Source organism: Fukomys damarensis, unplaced genomic scaffold (assembly GCF_012274545.1).
Source record: "Fukomys damarensis isolate Sample0158 unplaced genomic scaffold, DMR_v1.0_HiC HiC_scaffold_17, whole genome shotgun sequence".
NCBI classification, from domain to species: domain Eukaryota; kingdom Metazoa; phylum Chordata; class Mammalia; order Rodentia; family Bathyergidae; genus Fukomys; species Fukomys damarensis.
The window spans coordinates 11,659,834-11,679,138 of NW_022900929.1; the positions used below are offsets into that span (position 1 = coordinate 11,659,834).

General features: G+C 39.6%; 1 protein-coding gene across 1 annotated transcript; it reads left to right on the forward strand.

Moving 5' to 3' along the window:
- Window positions 1-332: 332 nt before the first annotated feature.
- Rala (RAS like proto-oncogene A) lies at window positions 333-18,548 on the forward strand. Its single transcript, XM_010610861.2, has 4 exons — window positions 333-485; window positions 4,242-4,450; window positions 9,633-9,807; window positions 17,754-18,548. The coding sequence occupies exons 1-4, from the start codon at window positions 372-374 to the stop codon at window positions 17,874-17,876; spliced, it is 621 nt and encodes a 206-aa protein (XP_010609163.1). The 5' UTR covers window positions 333-371; the 3' UTR covers window positions 17,877-18,548.
- Window positions 18,549-19,305: the final 757 nt, after the last annotated feature.

Consider the following 19,305-nt stretch of genomic DNA (forward strand, 5'->3'; position numbering starts at 1 on the left):
TTTTCATAATTCGTGTGAATATATTCCTCTGCAGCAATCCCCCATTATTGCCAGCTTGCGGTTGCACTGGGAAATTTTCCCATCTGGTCACAGCTCATTACAGAAACTGTTATAAGAGAAATGCCCTCGAGTCATCTGCTTGTTTCCTTGCCAGCCATTCTGATTCTCTGATAAGCATTCTTCCCCTCAGTGAGTGTACTTCACTTGCCATCTGTTTGCCATCACCACAGAGTGAAAACTGTTCTGAACCCTAAGGATGACATATCTCTTTCCTGTACTGGAATTCTGAAGAAGAATTTACTGACCATTACTTATTCTTTCATTCCTCGTAGATTTTCCTTGAGCCTCTGGTGAAATACTTGTGAGAAAGGATGGCTGCAAATAAGCCCAAGGGTCAGAACTCTTTGGCCCTACACAAAGTCATCATGGTGGGCAGCGGTGGTGTGGGCAAGTCGGCCCTGACACTGCAGTTCATGTATGATGAGGTAAGTGCTACCCGCACAATGAGAATCACAGTTTGGGCTTTGAGAGGACATTTCTCCAACTTAGGTTTGGCACTGTTTGGGATGGATTCCTTGCATCCTACTGGTAATATGTTTTTCCATTTTGAAGTTCTGAGCCAACATCTGTACCTAATTTGATTTTATGAATTGAACAACTCCCAACACACTAAGCCACCTCATCTTTGACAAAGGGGCCAAAAACCTTCACTGGAAGAAAGATATCTTCTTTAATAATTGGTGCTGGGGAAACTGTCATTCCACATGCCAAAGATTAAAGCCAAACTCATATCTTCCACCATAAACTAAAATCAAAATGGATCTAAATGTTAAAACAGCAAACACTAAATGTGCTGGATAATAGAGCAGGTAGAACTCTCAAAGACAGGTGTAGTCAAAGACTTTATGAACAAAACTCTGATCGTACAGGAAATATTACAAAGAATTACAAAGACCTGGGATCTCATCATAATAAAAAAGCTTTTTGCGCAGCAAAAGAAGCCATTAACAGGTCCAGCAATGTAGCTCAGTGGCACCATGCCTACCTGGCAAGTGCAAGGTGCTGAGTTCGATCCCCGGTACCAAGGAATGAAAAGAAAAAGAGAGGGGAGGGGAGAGAACCCACAGAGTGGGGAAAAAAAATTTGCCACCTGTTCCTGAGACAAAGGACTTAACATCTAGAATAAGAACTTAGAAAAAATCAGACCCCTCCAAATTTAAAGACCATTCCAAAAATGAGCATCTGAAATGAATAGCCACTTCTCAGTTGAAAAAGTACAGATGGCAAATAAATATAGGCAAAAATGTTCAACATCACTGGTCATTCAAGTGGTGCAAATTAAAACAACACTGAGATTCTATCTCCAGAAAGAATGGCTGAGATCAAGAAATCAACCAATGAAAAATGCTGGTGGGGCTGTGAGGGAAAAGGAACCCTTCTCCACTGTTGATGGAAGTGTAGACTGGTGCAACCACTGTGGAAATCATTGTGGAGATTCCTCAAAAAACTACAAGTAGAAGTTCCATTTGACCCAGCTATTCCCCTTGGTATCTTCCCAAAAGAATTAAAAGCATCATACCACGGCTGTAAATGTGCACCCATGTTCATAGCATCACAGTTTGTCATAGGTAAATTTTGGAAACAACCCAAATGCCCATTAACAGATGAATGGATAAATAGGAAGAAAATGTTCACATGGGAAGAGGAACAAGGAAGTGGGGAGGGGGAAAAGAAGGAAGGGAAAAAAAAAAGAGTAGAAAAAAATGGAAACAAATCTTTTATAAATAAGAAAAAGGTTGAAGAGAGGGGAGGGGGATAAAAAATCAAGATATATTATGTACAAATTCCTTATGATGTACGGGGCCGGGGATTTAGCTCCGTGGTTCAGTGGCCTGCCTTGCAAGCGCAAGGACCCGAGTTCAATTCCCGGTACCTAAATAAATAAATGAATGAATGAATGAATGAATGAACGGGGCTGGGGATTTAGCTCAGTGGTGCTGCTGCCTGCCTCGCAAGTACAAGGTCCTGAGTTCGATCCCCAGTACCAAAAAAGTAAAATTAAATTAAATTTTAAGAATAAAATAAAAGGTACCAATGAAATTAATTTAAACAAAACAAATTCAGAACTCAAGATCCTTAAAAACCTTAGGCTTTAAAAATAAAACTGAAAGTTACCAATTTTTTGAGTAAACTAACTTCAGTTTTATTTCTAGTGTTTTAATGTAGATTCCCACCTCAAAGTAATAAAACTAGTGGACATAGAACCTAATTGAGATGAGGTTAACATATATAACATGTTCGCTAATAACCTCAGTGAAAACGTCAGTTCTTTGTTGTGTTGTTTGGTGTAGCACTATGCTCACCATTGAACGGTTGAAGGCCATGTCACTACAAACTGTAATTGTTAGACAAATTACATATGTATATGCATGTATTTATGTCAGACTTTTATTATCCTTGAGTTAAGGTCTCAGCCATTATTCAGCAGTATATTCTTTCCCTAGAGAACTGCTTCCAAGTCTTAGTGATTAAGAATTGTACACTGTTTTACTTAAGCTTTTAGGAAAAACTGCTTCAGATATCAACTCAAGACAGTTTCATTGCTAATATAATCTATTTTTGTAATGTCAGTCAGTCAATAAAGGAATGCTTATTATTTTAAAAGAAAATTGATAGTCTTAAATACCCTCAGTTTTTCCTCTCATTAGCCAGGTTTTATGGTTACAGTGTTCTCTCTGTTGATCCTCATAACAATCCTGCAAGGTAAGTAGTGCTATCATCCTCATTTAACAGAAAAGAAAACAGAATCTCAGAGATGTTACCCACCTCACCCAAGAAGAATGATCTCTACAGGCCAGAGATTTAGCTCAGTGGTGCCACAGCCTGCCTCGCAAGTGCAAGGTCCAGAGTTCGACCCCTGGTACAAAAAAAAAAATGATCTCTAATAAATAACTAAATGTTAAACCCAGTCTTCTGGGGTGGGGGAAACCCTGCGGATTTTTATTGTGCTGAGTTTTTCTGTGCCTGCACACTTCCCACACACCCCAGGCCCTCAAATCCGCCAGTTGTCCTACTTGTCAGTAACTGTAATAGAAAGTTGGGGGGAAGGGCAGATTGAAGTAGTAATTTAAATGAAATTACTGATTCATTCATTCAGTTCTGTTGTCCATATTATTCACTTGGTAGCTAGTCTTCTTTCAAATTGATCCTTATGTCAGTCCCCTTCTTAACAAGAAGGAAGTCCAAAATAAAAAGTCACATGTTTCAAAAAAAACAGTCACATGTTCAACTTTGGATGAATGGTTAAACACAGTGTGAGCATATAAATATGGTGCACTGTTGAGTGATTTCTACAGTTACAGAAATTCTCTGAACATTTAAAAATAATTATTTATGAGTGTCTACCGTGTAGTAGACATTGTTTTAGACCTTGGAGATAAAATAATGAGTAGCATAGTTAAGGCCCTTGCTCTAAGGGGTGCAGTTCTTGTAGTGGGTTATACAAATTAAGCAAATAAATAAAATATCAGATAATAGAAGTATATACAAGAACTAGAAGTGTGTGTGTGTGTGTGTGTGTGTGTGTGTGTGTGTGTGTGTGTGTGTGTGTGTTCATGTATATATGCTAACAGTGATGTCAGAAAGTTCTTCAACATATGTCATATTTGTGGAATTGGTGAAAAGAGTGGGAATGTAAAGTTTCTTAATTATGTTTTAAAATTCTACAGTTTGGGAGGAAATCTCAAAGTCAAGATTTGACCTTCTACAGAGTCGTGTACATCACTTTATTGACTTGGTTCCCGTAGAAGTGATATCTTGGAGAAAGAAAAGAGTTAATGATACTTTCATTGTTTTCCTTAATATTGACCCCTAAGGTATTTCCACAGTTCTGGCACACAACTGTATGTTTAGATTGACATAGAAAGCAGTTCTCGTAAATTTGATAAAATATGTGTATAATATTTTGCATATACAATGTTTTAGAAAAGAAAAAGACGTGATTTTCAAGCTGTAAACAGCCTTCAGTTAATAGTTGAGGCCCCTCTTTTTGCAAATAAGGAAGCTGACTAATTATCTACAATGAAAGTGAAAAGTTCATTTTCTTTGGAGAAACTGAGTAAAGAGCACATGGACCTCTGTATTATTTTGGCCTTTATGTGAAATCTGTAATGATTTCAAAATAAGTTTTGACAAGTAAAAATGTTAATGAGAAAATGGGTGTGTCTTACATTGTTTTCCAGTTTGTGGAGGACTATGAGCCTACCAAAGCAGACAGCTACAGGAAGAAGGTCGTGCTGGATGGGGAGGAAGTGCAGATCGATATCTTGGATACAGCTGGGCAGGAGGACTATGCTGCAATCAGAGACAACTATTTCCGGAGCGGGGAGGGCTTCCTCTGTGTCTTCTCTATTACAGAAATGGAATCCTTTGCAGCCACCGCTGACTTCAGGTATGTTGTTCGTGACGTGCCGCCCAGCAGTTCTTCCCCAGAAACACAGACAGTGGGAGCCTCTTGCTTGTTAGTCATTTACTCTGTCTCTAATTGTGTTCATTTTCCAGATGCTTTACACAACTTTACAGCCTTCCTAGTGCCAGCTGTTTTACAACCTGAGTTTGTGGCAGCCTCAGGTAGCCTAAGCCCCTCTATGCATTACTGAAATACTTCTCTTAGAGTGCCTCTGGTGTCGTGGTAGTTAATAATTGCACCATGTCATGGAGCTCTCCCAGACATTAATCATTGATTTCTGAGCCCCAGTGTAGTACTCCGTAGGCAAATTCCCACCCTCTTCACAGTGCAGATGCCCTGCATTAAAAAAAAGAATGTACTGAATATACACTAGGTTGTGTTATACAGTATATTTAGTTATTGTTTGTTTAATCCGAACCTGGCATCACTTTGGTTTGGAGAAGGGGAAGTGATAAATGGAAGAGTGCTTTCTTTTCAAAAACATAAGAGAAACTTGGCATAAAGTTCTTGAGTAGTCTTGAGACGGGGCTCCCAGAGAGTCCTTGGTATGCGAGCTTTCCAAGAGGCTGGATGGGATAGGGATGTATATATCTGCTTTGATTATGGGGACACAGAAGTACCAATAATATCCTCTAATTTCAAGATTTATGTGCCCTAGTTGAATATATAAGGCACGTAAGCAAAACCAGGATGGGACAAAGAAGGAGCCACTGGCTGCAATCATTATCTACAGGACCCAGATGGGGAAAAAGGAGTTTGGAAGCCTTCACCCGTAGTTGAGCCTGAAGAAGAGAATGAGGGCACAGTTGAGAAAAGAAGGCATTTTAGGTGGCTGACCAAAAACATGAAATGGGGCTTATGCAGAGCATTCCTTTCTAGGTGCACTTGGAAGACTTAACAGGATTCTAAGAGAACATTCCTTACTTAAAGTATCCTTAAGAAATTTTAACATGCAGATTTATTGTTATCCTAAGTTTGTTGGTTTCTAAATGGAAGGAATTTCCTAATCATACAGCGCAAAGGGTGGCAGATCCTGGTACCTTGTAAACCCAGGAGTCATGTTCTATTATAGAAGTGTGAGTGCTTATTCATTCATTCAGCAAGTATAGGAGAGTTTGTTGTGTAGCAGGTCCTGTTCTAGGTAATGGAATAAATTTTGTCACCATAGTTACTAAAGCCAAAGTGATATCTCAAGAGAATAAGATATTTTTATACTAAGAGAGGGAAGCTTGAGCTATTACTGTTACAGAAAATAAGGATGATTCATTAGTCTTCTTGTGTACCTCCAATGTGTTGCCCTTCCCGTAAGTAAAAATGGCCCTGGTGACTCACCAGCAGTGTGAAAGACACTTCTGAGGAGGTCTGAATGGTTTCAGTAGTCGCTCCATGTGGTCTGACCTGCAGCTCCATGATATGCTGGCTCCTCGTGTTAGCCTTGCTGGTCTTCTCTGTCACCAAGGCAGATCCCTCGCTCCCTCACCTGACTGCACGCAGTCAGTGTTTGCTACAGCTCCGGTTATCTCACCACACTCTTAACACTGAGCTTGGTTTGTATCTGTTTTTCCTGGTAAAGTGAAGGTGGATGAGATTATAAAGGAAATTTGTATTCTAAAATTTCACAATAGCTTCTAAAACTGTTGGGGTTTGTTTGTTTGCTTGTTTATTGTTTTTTTGGCTTTTTGGTACGGGGATTAAACTCAGGACCTTGCATTTACGAGGCAGGCGGCAGCACCACTGAGCTAAATCCCCGGCTAAAACTGTATTTTAAAGGGATCATAACATTAAGCAAAATGTGTATGATGCTTATAGACATAGCAGTACATTACCTGACATCTGGGAAAGTACAAAATCTTGTCTTCTCAGCACTGACCAGTATGACCAGGTTCTCCAAAGTCATGTTTCTAACAGTGCTGGTTACACTATGATTTCAGGTTTGGTCTTCCTATATAGTGTCTAAGAGTAGCTCAGGAAGTATTTATTAAAGAATGAGCAAGTGAGCATACCTACATTTGACCAGAAGTGCTGGGTCACATCATCCTCCCACTGCTTAGTGAGACTGAGTGGTAAGTCAGTTTTAAAATCTTAGTTCGGGTAACCAATCGTGAAGGAGACTAGGTAAGAAAATCATAGCAAATTGGTTGTTTCCAGGCCTGGAAGAAGATTGTGATTGGCTAAAATTCCTTCACAAGTACATTATGAATGTAATAGCAGTAATGGTGAGTGTTGAGTGGCATCTCAGGTCATGAACTTAATTCTTACCACAGGTCACAAACTGAGTTGGATGAGAACTGATTCATGGAAAAAATTAAGTTCATGAATCAAGGTACCACTATGTTTGCAAGAAAGCATGTAAATGGTAGGAAACCTCATAGCTCCATATAACTGTAAGCTTAGCATACAATACCCACATACCATACTTTTTAGCCTTTTTGTTTTTCAAAAGGTTGTTAAAAGTGCAAATCATGAAAGTTGGCAGTGAGCTTGTGTGGTCCACACTCTGTACATGTTGGAACTGAGAAATTCAGGTGCAGAGAACATACTACATGCACTGAGTCTGTTAGCATTTGCTGTGTGTCAGTAACCAGGTGACTGAAGTAGTAATGCAAGCAATGGTACTACCGAGTATTTGCACTGACCTACCATGCGCCAGACCCTGCTCCAAGCGGTCGTGTGAACAAACTCACTCATCTCACAGCCCTGTACAGTGGATGCTGTTTGGATTCTAAGATACAGATTTTTTACATGTCAGCGTTTCTCAGCGTCAGGGCTGTGTCTTGGCCTCTTAGAGTTGTTACTATTGGCAGTTTTTCTAGATAGTACATAAAGTTTACAGTTAGCGAAATCTTAAATTTGATTTTTTAAAAGTATTATGCAAATTTTTAGTGATAAAACTGAAACACAGAGAGGCTAAGTGACTTCTCCCAGATCTTGCAGTCAGGACCAGCAGAGGCTGAAACGCGGGAGGCCTGCGTCTACATGCCTGAGTGTAATAGTGATGCTATACCAGCTCTTACTAAACAGATGATGATTCTTTTATAAAACCACATGGCCACCACATTTCATGGTCTTTAAATGAAATACATTATGTTTCCTATTTAAAGTATAGTCTTTTCCTCTACTTTTTTAAATATATTATGCATTTTAAAGTTATACTTTAAATACCCTGTGACATTATAATAGCAGTTTATTTTGTTAGTAATGATTCCAACCCTCAGTAGAAACATTATTTTAAAACACTTTTTTTTCTGAAAGGTTAAATGTCCATATGTGATCAGCACTTTCTGATCACTATAACAAGGACAACCCCCTGAACCAGGCTGTAGCCTTGCCATGTGGGGAAGTGCATATGACATGGAGAATCTCCCTGTGGTGCCAGAACCCAGTGCTCATTACATATCACAAATAGGGTCGCTTCTCGTGAAGAAGTGTTGGGAAACAGCCTTTCTCTTCAGTATTGGTGCCCTTAGATGTACCTCATATGGGAAGCTTTGAGGTACCTAGAATAAAAGTTGCATGTGTTCTCTAGTGTCAGATTACTTAGGTCTAAGTCCTAGTTGTACTTAATCATGACTGAGCAAGTTAATGTGATTTCTGTGTGTCTCTATTTCCTTACCTGTAGAGTAAGAATAGTAAGTAGCACTAGTGTCACAGGTTTAGGGTGAGACAGTATATATAATGCACTCCACTCAGTGCTTGGCCCGTGGCAAGTAGAGTCACATGTTCTTGGTAATGGTGGTGGTCATGGGTGGTATTCAGGAAATGCTGCCTAAGGAACTCAAATAACCAGCCTGAAGATAAGTTGTGATGATGATTTTGACCCAGTCTCTCAAGCATCAGCATAAGAGCATGGAAAAATCAAATGTATTTTGTAGAACTGCCTCTCAAATAGTCCGTTAATTTTCACATATTTCTCTTTAAAAATACTAATATTAATCTTTCAGCCTCTCAATAATTTCAAAGGCAAGATGTGGGTAACATAGCAAGACAGTAAATAAATTTCTTCCTCTAGATAATCATGACAACAGATAAAACTTACTGAATATTCACTGTGTGCCACACATAATCATAAGCATTTTACATTTAATCTTCATAGCAACTATATAAGGAAGGGTGATGCTGGTCTCATTTTATGGGTAAGGAAACTGATGCAAAGAAGGACTTTGCTCAGTTACATGAAGAGTAAGAGCCAGGGTACTTTAATATTGGTGCCACTTTTACAGTACATAACTTACCTCTAAATGCAGAGCCTGCTCTGGAGCTATTTCCAGTAATTTCTGCCATATTTTGGGGCTTTTAAAAACATTGTGGGACCTTTGATATGACATAACAATGTCACTCTCTAACTTTGTGATCATCTTCCAAAAACCCATAACCCAGTTTAATCATGAGAAAAACATTCTGCAAATCTGTGCTGAGAGATATTCTGCAAACTGTCTAGCCAGCCCTCAAAACTGCCAGGGACATCAACAAGGGAAGGCTGAGAACTGTCACAGGTGTGTGCAGTCTAAGGAGACTGAATGTCACATGGAATCCTAGATGGGCTCCTGCAATAGAAGAAAGAACATCAGGTAGAAACTAAGAATGCCTGAATAAAGTTTGGACTTGAATAATGCTGTATTGTGGATTGGTGCATTCACTGTGATATACGCATCCCCACTAATACAAGATATTACTATGGGGAAACCTGAACTCTGTACCATCTTCTTAGCTTTTCTATAAATGTAAAACTCTTCCAAAGCTGGGCGTGATACTGTACATCTGTAATCACAGCGCTCAAGAGGCTGAGGCAGGAAGATCACATGAGTTCCGCCTGAACTACAAAGCAAGACGCTATCATGAATACATACACATATAACTAACTCCTCCAAAATAAGGGTTTATTTTTGAAAAAAGTATTTAAAGGAAGTTGCATTTGACTTGTTTTGCACCTCATCTCCATGTTATGTTCCCCTGTTGGTGTGGTTTTCTGTCATTACTGAGCTGAATGTATATCCCAAATAACTGACGGAAGAAGTATTTCTTTTCTACCATGTAATAGATGAGCCTGTAGTTGCTGTCTAGAAATAAACAATTAACAAATAAATGCTGATTGCATGTGACTAGTTCTTGTTATTTTAACACCTGGAAGCCTATTAACATTTCTCCCTCATTTTCCCTTGTCCAGGGAGCAGATTTTAAGAGTAAAGGAAGATGAAAATGTTCCTTTTCTACTGGTTGGTAACAAGTCAGATTTAGAAGATAAAAGGCAGGTTTCAGTAGAAGAGGCAAAAAACAGAGCCGATCAGTGGAATGTGAACTATGTGGAAACATCTGCGAAGACGCGAGCTAACGTGGACAAGGTAAACACAGCGCCCATTATCACTGCGTCCTGTTAAAGATGGGTTCATTTGCTTCAGCTCATCTCCATTTCGTCTAGGCTGAGACTCAAATAGAAACTTAATAATTGTTGCTTTTTATCATCCCTGAATGCTTAAGTACAGCATGTTTGGGAATCTCTTCTTGTTCCCAGCTTCCCAGAGGACTTTAAAACATGAGACACTACAACAAAATGTACTTTTGTTTTTAGCATTGGTGACATTCCTGGCTTTTCTCAAACTCTGGTGGGGCTCCATATTTCAGACGGGATTGTGTTATGCCAGCCCTGATCAGCCTCCCTGAGGGCCTGGCGCCTGCCAGGACCTGTTTAACCTCTCAGAAGTGAACATGGCTCCAAAGATGACGGAGGAGAAGGAAGAAAGATGAAGCAATCCTCCCCAGAGGAGAGGATGTTAAGATCTCTTACCACAGTAACATTGCTTCACTTTGGCCTGCATTTATTTCCCCTTGGAGTGGAAAGGAGGATCATCTCCCTGCCCTCTTATCTTCCAATGTCATGCAGAGCCTTCCTGGGGTCTGTGAAGTCCTGCCAAGTTTTCAGGAGCTCCCCAGGTGCTGCTGGAAATCCCCAGGATGAGCCGGGCTCCCACCTCCAGTGTGCAAACTGTCACCTGGAAATCTTGATGAACACATAGTCTTGGACCTTGCCCCTGAAATTTTGCTTCTGTCAGTCTGGGATGGGGCCTCAGAATTGGAGTCCTACCTAGCACGTTTCAGGTGATGCAGACTCTGTGCACTCATGGACCATGCTTGGAGTCACACTATCTGGGGCCTCAGGTGTTTGTGGACAGGTCTGCTTGTACCTGTAGCTCTACTGGTCTGATCCAGGAAGTGGGTCCATCTGCTGTAGGTCTCAAAACAGTGTCATTGTGGCTTACCTGCTTAATTTTTTAGTCACATAGTCCAAGATACCTGTACAAAATGACACTACCAGATTTCCTTTTTTTTTTTTTTTTTTCGGTACCGGGGATCAAATTCAGGTCCTTGCACTTACAAGGCAGGCCACTGAACCCCTGAGCTAAATCCCTGGCCAGATTTCTTCTTTGTATAACATACTGGCTTTCTCTGTGTTTAGGGAAAACTTTTTTTTTCAAATACTTACTTATGAAAATTAAGTATGTTTGGAGCCAAATATGATGGCACACACTTATAATCCCACTACTTGGGAGACTGAGGTAGGGGGGCCTCAGGTTGTTTTGTTTTGTTTTTTTATTTTTTGGGTTTTTTTGGTACCAGGGATCAGCACTTGCAAGGCTGGCATGGTGCCACTGAGCTAAATCCTTGGCCCTTAGAGGGCCACAATTTTGAGGTCAGTCTGAGCTACATATTTGAAGCCCACCTGTGCTACATAGCAAGACCCTGTCTCAAAAAATTTTTTTTAAAAAGTGTATTTGGCATTTTGAAGGACCACATTGAACATTACCATAGCACATATATATTGTTTCTTCCTGGTTGGATGTTTTGAGCAGATTGTACAACACACTGTATAAAAAAAAATTTATTTATTTATTTATTTATTTTTTTTGGTACCAGGATCAAACTTAGGACCTTGTATTTGAGAGGCAGGCGGCAGAACCACTGAGCTAAATCCCCAGCCCAGAACACACTATAAAAATGACTTAAACTAAGGCAGACACAGAAGAGAGACAGGAGGTACTGCCCATAAGCAGTGAAGCAGGTGTGGGCACAGCCTTTGTGGTAGTCACCTGCTACCCTCCAAGGCCCTGAGAAGAGCAGTGGTGTGCATGATCAGAGCTCTCACAGGGCCAGAAGATGACCATTGGGAAATGGTCCAAACATACATACATGTTACAGAAAATGCAGAGGCTTTTAAACTTGAAATGAAGCTCAACCTTACTTTTAAAAAGGAAATAATAATTTTAAAATATAATGGCTTGTTCTTTTTTAGCCTGCCCCATGGTGTAAAAGCAAAGAGGATGATCATAACACTGTCAGCAAGAGTATAGAAAAACAAAGTATAGTGGCAGAGCAATATAAGTGATTATAACAATTGCGTTACAGTTACAGCCAAACAACAGAAAAACCGTATACTCAAATATAATGTGTGATCACTGATAGTCATTGAAGGAGTATTTATAGGCACAAAAGACTAGAGATATCCAAGCATCCTATAATGGATTGGTTTGAAGTATAGTGTGGCCATGTAGTTGAATAGTACTCAGCCATTAAAAAGGAATGGTAGAGCCAGACATGGGAGCACATGCCTAAAATTCCAGCACTCAGGGAGACTGAGGCAGGAAAATCACAGGTCTGAGTCAAGCTAGGCAATTTAATGACTTAGCTAGGCCTTATCTGAAAATTTAAAAAAGGTAGAGATGTAGCTCAGTACAAAAACCCTGTGTTCAATCCCCAGTACCACGAATAAAGTTGGAGGGTGGTGACTGAACTAAATATGCTGATAAGAAATGATTTTCAACATAAGTGAGTGAAAAAAGCAGGGCACATATGAGTACCTCTCGTCTGCTACTAGCAGTGTTTAGGTATGTACTCGTTCATGTGCCTGTACACATTCTAGGGATGTATGCGGGCAGGTAATTGTGGTCATCACCAGATAGCTAAGTTACACATATGGGCACATTTTACTGTAAATACCCTTGTAGATTTCTTTGTTTGAACTTTTTTCCACTTACATGTATTACTTCTCAAAAGAAGAAAAGTACAGTGGCTGTATAACAAAATACACCGTCTATTCTGTGGCCAGCAGTTTGAACAGGGCACGGGAGATTGTTCATCTCTATTGCATAATGTCTGGTGCCATTGCTGAAAATCTTCAAGTCAGTGCACTGGAAATTTCTAAATAGGTTCTAAAGGCTTATTCTCACCTGTCTTTCTCAATGAGTTGATTCCAGCTGTTACCAGGGATGCCTCAGTTCCTTGCCATATGACCTTCTCCATGTATGCTAAATCTGTCACAGCACAGTGGCAGAGCTCCTAGGCAAGTGTCACAGCAGAATAAGGACCAGGCAGAAAACATACTGCTTTTAGGACCTAACCTCTCAATGCAGCATTATTTCAACTGCATGCTTTTGTTCAGAGTAGTAACAAAACCCTACCTTGGTTCAGGAAGAAGGTTCAGAATAGAGTCTGCCTCTTGATCAAGAATATCAAGATTCTTCAAATCCACATAGGAAATGCTGCTGCAGCCATTTTGGGAGACGGTCTGCAGTCAGTGGGCCACTTCTCCACAACAGAATGACATTAGGTGAGGCTGCTTGTAAACTGAGGTGCAGTGTACTGAAACCTGCAATTCATACAGCTGCGCCTTGCAGAGCAGCTACAGGTAAAGCACCCCAGTGGCTATATAAATTTAACCCATAGTAACTAAGCAATTCTAGAATTAGATTATATTTGGGGTTTTTGCTGAAGAAGTCATATAATAGCTGATAGAGTTAATGTTTTGTTTATTAGATCTTGCAAGAACTGGGTACTGTGGCAGCCACTAACTAGTCCTCAAATGCATGAGGCACAGATGGTCTCAGTGTTTTCACTTCTAGGTGGGAAAACGGGCATGGAGAGAATTCATAACTGCTGCAAGGTCACAGGGTTGGTGGTGGCATCAGGCCTACTTCTGTGCTCTCGTTTCATCACTCTTTTACTCAAAATGACAGCTGGGGTAGCTTGTCATGTCCCTCATATTGTACGTCATCCACTTCTAGAAACATGATTGTGAATTTTCAGGGTCTGCAAGTGTCAGTCTTGTCTCCTGTTGAATTGTGATCAGAGACTGGCTCCCCACAGAATACTGGATTCGTTCTTTAATCTCATTTGCTTACCAAACAGGCCAGTGGATGGAAGTTCCAAAGACAGGTTCCAAATGCCCTGTGTGAAAAGTGTCCTAACCACAGCCCTGAGGACCTGGGTAAACTGTGTGTGCACTCATAGGTCCCTCCACAGCTTTGTCAGCACCCATCCAGCTAAATGCTCTGGTCCTTAACTGCAGGGTTCCTCTTGGTTTTAAGGAAGGTCTTGGCAGAGTGAATTAAGTTGAGCAAATAGATGTCCAGTGGGGAAAGCATTTTAGTAGATATGTGCTGTACTTTTTTTAAAATATTACTTTATTTTTCATTGTATAAGTAATACACAAATAATGCTTATTATGTAAAGAAAAATTGGTAACACTGAAGTATAATATATTATTCAGCTTTCCTGTCACTGGAATACAGTGTCTGACACCTACAACTTAAAGGAAAAGAGTTTAATTTGGTTAACATTTTCAGGGGATTCAGTCCGTGGATAGCTGGCTGCAGGAGGGAAGTATCCTGGTGAAATGGTGTGGAGCAGAGGTACTTAATTCATGTGAGCCAGGAAGCAGAGCAGGAGAACAGGGCCAGAAGGGACAGAGAGGAAGGGCAAAAGGACCAAATACAGTAACCAAGGTCACAGCTTCGTAACCCCCTAGGAGGCTCCAAGCCAATGAAGTTGACATAATTAAGCTTGACCACCAAATATAAGAAGGAGAAGTGAGGGGAATCACTTTCTGCCCTTACTCTACACTCGTTCCTTCTTGCACTAACCATTGCTAATCCAGGTGTTAAAGAAATTGCTTATTTTTTGTTCATAGGGTGTGTGTGTGTGTGTGTGTGTGTGTATGTGTGTGTTTTCTGGTTTGTGTTTTAGATTTTATGACAAATAAATCTCATAACTTTTCTATACCATTGCATATAAATGTTCCCACATTCTTTTTAAAATCTACAGACTGTTACATAGTTAGGCTTTTCTATAACTCGATCATTTTCCTATTAATGGCATTTTGGTTGTTTATCATTTTTTTATTACAAACAACACTACAGTGACGTCTGTGTGTGTACAACCACACAAGAGAAAGATCCCAGTGCCTTTTAATGTTGCCATAACCAGTTGCCCTGCAGAAGGCTGCCCCAGGTCCAGCCAGCTGTGTGCATGGAAGTCCTTTCCACACAGCTTTGCCAGCCCCAACTCAATCAGCCTTTAAAAATCACCTGTAAGAGGGCCGGGGATTTAGCTCAGTGTTCCACCGCCTGCCTCGCAAGCACGTGGTTCTGAGTTCAATCTCCAGTACCAAAAAAATAAAATAAAATCATCAGTAAGATGAGCAAAGTACTGTTCCACATTCCCTAACTATGGCCAGGGCTGCATGTCTTTTGGCTGATTCTTCGGCCTAACCTTTCCTCTGCCCACTAGCTCCTGGCTTCCTTATCTTTTTGATTCATAAGTCTGGTTTACATTAAGTTTAACCTTTGTCCCTTATGTCTGTGGTAAATTCTGTCTCCTTAATCTGCCTCATTTCTTTTCACTTGGCTTATTTTGTCTTTTGCCGTGGAAAGACATTACAGATAATGTCAAATATGGTGGAGTTTTCCTTTGTAATTTCTGAGTTCTCTGGCTTGCTTCCTACTACTCTAAACTTTTCCAAAAATTTATGTAGCTTTTTCCTTTCTTTTTTATTGTTTTCTATAAGAGATCCTTAATGCATTTGACTGCATTATGAACTCATATATTTGTTTTTTTTCTGGTTTTTTATTTTGGTTTGTGTGAGAAGAGGAAGGATTTCCTATGCTCAGAATTAGAAAAGCCAAATTTTGTACATACCAGGTTGCCCTAATGTAAGAAAAGAGAAAGAGTAAGACTGGAGAAGAGGAAGAGGCTGGGAAGGAAAGAGGGAGAGAAGTCATTTGAAAGTGGTTGGAGGAAGCCCAGTGCTTAGGGGACCATAGTTTGCCCTCAAGGGGACTGGTTCCTCAAAACCAGTGCTTTATTCCTGTCTTTAGTTCCCTGTTTCCTTCACTTGGCAGTCGTAGCTTTAATTCATTAAATTTGCTGACTCAGACATTAAAAGTTTCCCACTATATTTTCTAGTTTAAATGACTTTGGTGGTTTCTAACAGGGATACATTGGAAGTTTATTGCAGAGACTCATAAAAATTAGAAATGAAGGCTTCTTATAATATCCTTCTCATAGTGGGATATGTGCATTAGAAAGCCGTCCTGGGAATACTCAGAAAGATACATTTACTTGGTTGGAGGCTTCCAGCTCTAGCTCAACACCAGCATGAGGCAGAGGTCTTCAAATCCCTTTTCCGATATGTGGGGCAGGAACTCATGGGTTTTACATCACCACTGTGTTGCAATCTGTTGTGTGTGAGAGTGTGTGTGTGTGTGTGTGTGTGTGTTCACTTTCCCCTTCTTTAACCATTTTTCCCCTTCCTGTTGGTCTTGTATTTGTTTTACTCAGTCCATTAGTCCTTGATAATGTTTTCACTTGCTGACCTAAATTTTATATTTCTTGATGCAGATCAAGATTCACGCATTTGGGTCATCATTTCTTTGTGGACAATTTAGAGAAAAGTGGTAGAAAAGACTTTTTTGTGTTTTTTTTTTTTTTAAAGCAAGTGTAGTGTCACACATCTAGAATCCCAATATTCAGGAGGCCTAGGAAGGATGAGTTGAAGGCCAGCCTGAGACACAGAGAGACTTTGTCTCAAATAGCAAACAAAAAAATCTCATCAGCTCCTATTGTTATTTCTGCCTCAAATTTAGCTTTTCAGTTTCTACCTCTTTGATTTTTATCTGTGTATCTTTCCTCTTGCACTGGGAGTCTTGGTTCCTACACCACATTAACACAATTGCTTACTTGCATTACCTGGAAGTATTTTTATGGGGATTTTGTTATTTATTTATCTGTGCTAACATGAGGATTCCATATGCTGTGTTTCAAACACCCTTGAAATAATTCTTTCCTCTCCCTGATTATGTCACCAACTTGGAATACAGTCAGTCTTTACTTGTTTCAATTTGAGTTTATGTTTCCAAATTAGAGATTATATGATGAGGGATGTTCAGTGATTCACCCTCCCATCCCTTCTGGTGCTTTCTCTTCTCTTGAAAATGAAATTGGTTATGGCTTTGTGGCTTACACTGCCATTTTTATCAGCAGATGCATATATCCTGCTACACACACACACAGACACACACACACACACACACACACACACACACACACACACGGCTCTCTCTCTCTCTACCTTGCTTTCATTCAGTGCTCACTAGAGAACCAGAGTTGGGCTAGAAAGCGCTCATCATTCATAACTCAGAGCATTTATTGTCTGACTTTATCCTTGTTTTTAGTCTTTTTAGTCTATAAATGATAAATGAATTTTTAAACATCAAAAATACAAAAGTGTGGACTATAAAAGTTTCTCATCCACTATCACACATACTCACAGACTCTTCATTGGAGTGTGAGTTTGTACCCTTCCAGGTCCTTCTATGTTGGAGAACATTTATAATTGAAATTCAGCTTTTGAATTGTGATAGTAGTACCTTTTAGTTATTATGTTAATCTCATTATTTGCCAATTCCTAGACATCAGGCAAAAATTGACTAATTCTCAAATATAGTACAACAGAGTTTCTGGTATCAAGATAATAAAGAAAGCACCTGCCTTCCCCAGCTCCTTTTCTAAGAATTTCTAAAACTAGACATGAGGAAAATAAGTTACTAAATATAATTATTTGATACAATTTATTAAATTATTGAATATGAGTGAAAATGCATTTATTGATTATAGAATAATCCATTGAATTTTATCTTTAGCACTATTATTACTTTGTAGCACTTTCTATGTTTTTATCTTGAAAACTGGAATAGAAAGATCAAGTGTTCTATGAACATTTTTACCAAAAAGTATAATTTGGAAAAGCATCTTGTTTCCCCATTTTCTCAAGATGCTGGAGAAGCAGAGAGCTAGGCTGTGTCACAGGCCGGAGCACTTGCTTCCAGGAGCGTATGCCCGGGGAAGGGGCCGCAGGTGTTTATTGTTCCCTTGTCCCCAGGGTTTCCCACTGTGACTTAGAAAAGTATGAAGTTCATATTATGTGGTTGCTTTACTTACCCTACTTTCTTCTTTCTAGGTATTTTTTGATTTAATGAGGGAAATTCGAGCCAGAAAGATGGAAGACAGCAAAGAAAAGAATGGAAAAAAGAAGAGGAAAAGTTTAGCCAAGAGAATCAGAGAAAGATGCTGCATTTTATAATCAAAGCCCAAACTTCTTTCTTATCTCGGCCATACTAATAAATATAATTTATAAGCATTGCCATCGAAGGCTCAATTGACTGAAATTACTTTTAACATTTTGGAAATTGTTATGTATCACTAAAAGCATGAATTGGAACTGCACTGAAAGTCAGATTCACTTAAAAAAGAAATTAATGTGGCTTCACCAAGAAGCAAAGTTCAACTTATTTCATAATTGCCTACATTTACCACAGTCCTGAATGTAGTGTGTGAGCTTGTATTTCTTGGGCAGTCTTTCTCGAACTGTTAAATAAAGAGATGAAATGGGGGTGGGGAATGGAGGAAAGGCCACTTCCTCTGGCGTTTATTATAGAGCTTAAATTTTATATCATTTTAAAATGTCTTGGTCTTCTACTGCCTTGAAAGATGACAATTGTGAACATGATAGCTAAACTGTACCTTTTTTTAACCATTGTTATGCAAAATATAGAAAAAGGTATTGGCATGGTTGTTGCATATAGTTCAACTGAGAGCAATTCATCTGTGAATCTGCATTAATTACCTGGTGACTGACTTAGCAAAGTGGTGTAAAACTTGTGCAAGTTGGAAATTTTTGAATATGCCTTAATATAGAAACTGAAAAATATCTGGTCACATCATTCTGGGTGTGTTCTCGCTGGTAGCAGGGGCCCCTGTGGCTCCTCGCAGCCTCCCGCATCCTGGTGAGAGATCTGATCTTGCCTAGATCGAGGGCAGCTTTTATATAAAAGATTCTTGCGAAATTCCTGTCTGCCGGCGGTCTGTCCAAATTCAGAAATGTGTGCCATACTCTGGTTCTTGAAAAGGTAAAGTTCCAGAACTCTTTGATTGCTTTTAATAAGCTGTGCTAGTTGAAAATGAAGGGCCAGCATATATTTGTAAAATAATTTTCGACCACAAGGATTCTGCACCAGTTATGTTTGGTACTTTTTCTTTCTCTGAAGATGCTGGTCCCTAGAAATGACTTTCTGCAAGTGGTGAGCACATAAGTATTAAGTTTTTTTTTTTTAATCTCCTGAGAACAGGGCACAGAGAAAACTATTCTATAGTGCTGATTCATTTTGCACTAGAACACTTCGGTAAATATTTGTGCTTGCCAACTATTCGTTTCTAAGTTTGTACTCATGAGGTTACAGTTTGGCTTTGGGGAATTATTAGGAATATTTGTGTGTATGTTCATAATGAAGAACACTGTAGCTACATTTTCCTAAAGTCAGCAGCAAACAATCAGACCCAGGTACAGTGCAGAAAACATGTTTGGCACGCAGACCGGACAACAGGCTGTCACCACTGGGTGTCGTTCCGACCAGAAGAATTGTAGCACACTCTGGGAACATAATTGCAATGGAAAATACACCACTGTCCGTTTCCTTTTCCTTTTTGGAATGAGACTGAGGCAGCTGATTCAG

What these genes read in the sequence shown, in the direction of transcription:
- Rala (XM_010610861.2), top strand. Translation starts at nt 372, where the DNA reads ATGGCTGCAAATAAGCCCAAGGGTCAGAACTCTTTGGCCCTACACAAA. An exon ending in TGCAGTTCATGTATGATGAG is followed by an intron (nt 486 to 4,241) that starts GTAAGTGCTACC and finishes ATTGTTTTCCAG; the next exon opens with TTTGTGGAGGACTATGAGCC. An exon ending in GCAGCCACCGCTGACTTCAG is followed by an intron (nt 4,451 to 9,632) that starts GTATGTTGTTCG and finishes TCCCTTGTCCAG; the next exon opens with GGAGCAGATTTTAAGAGTAA.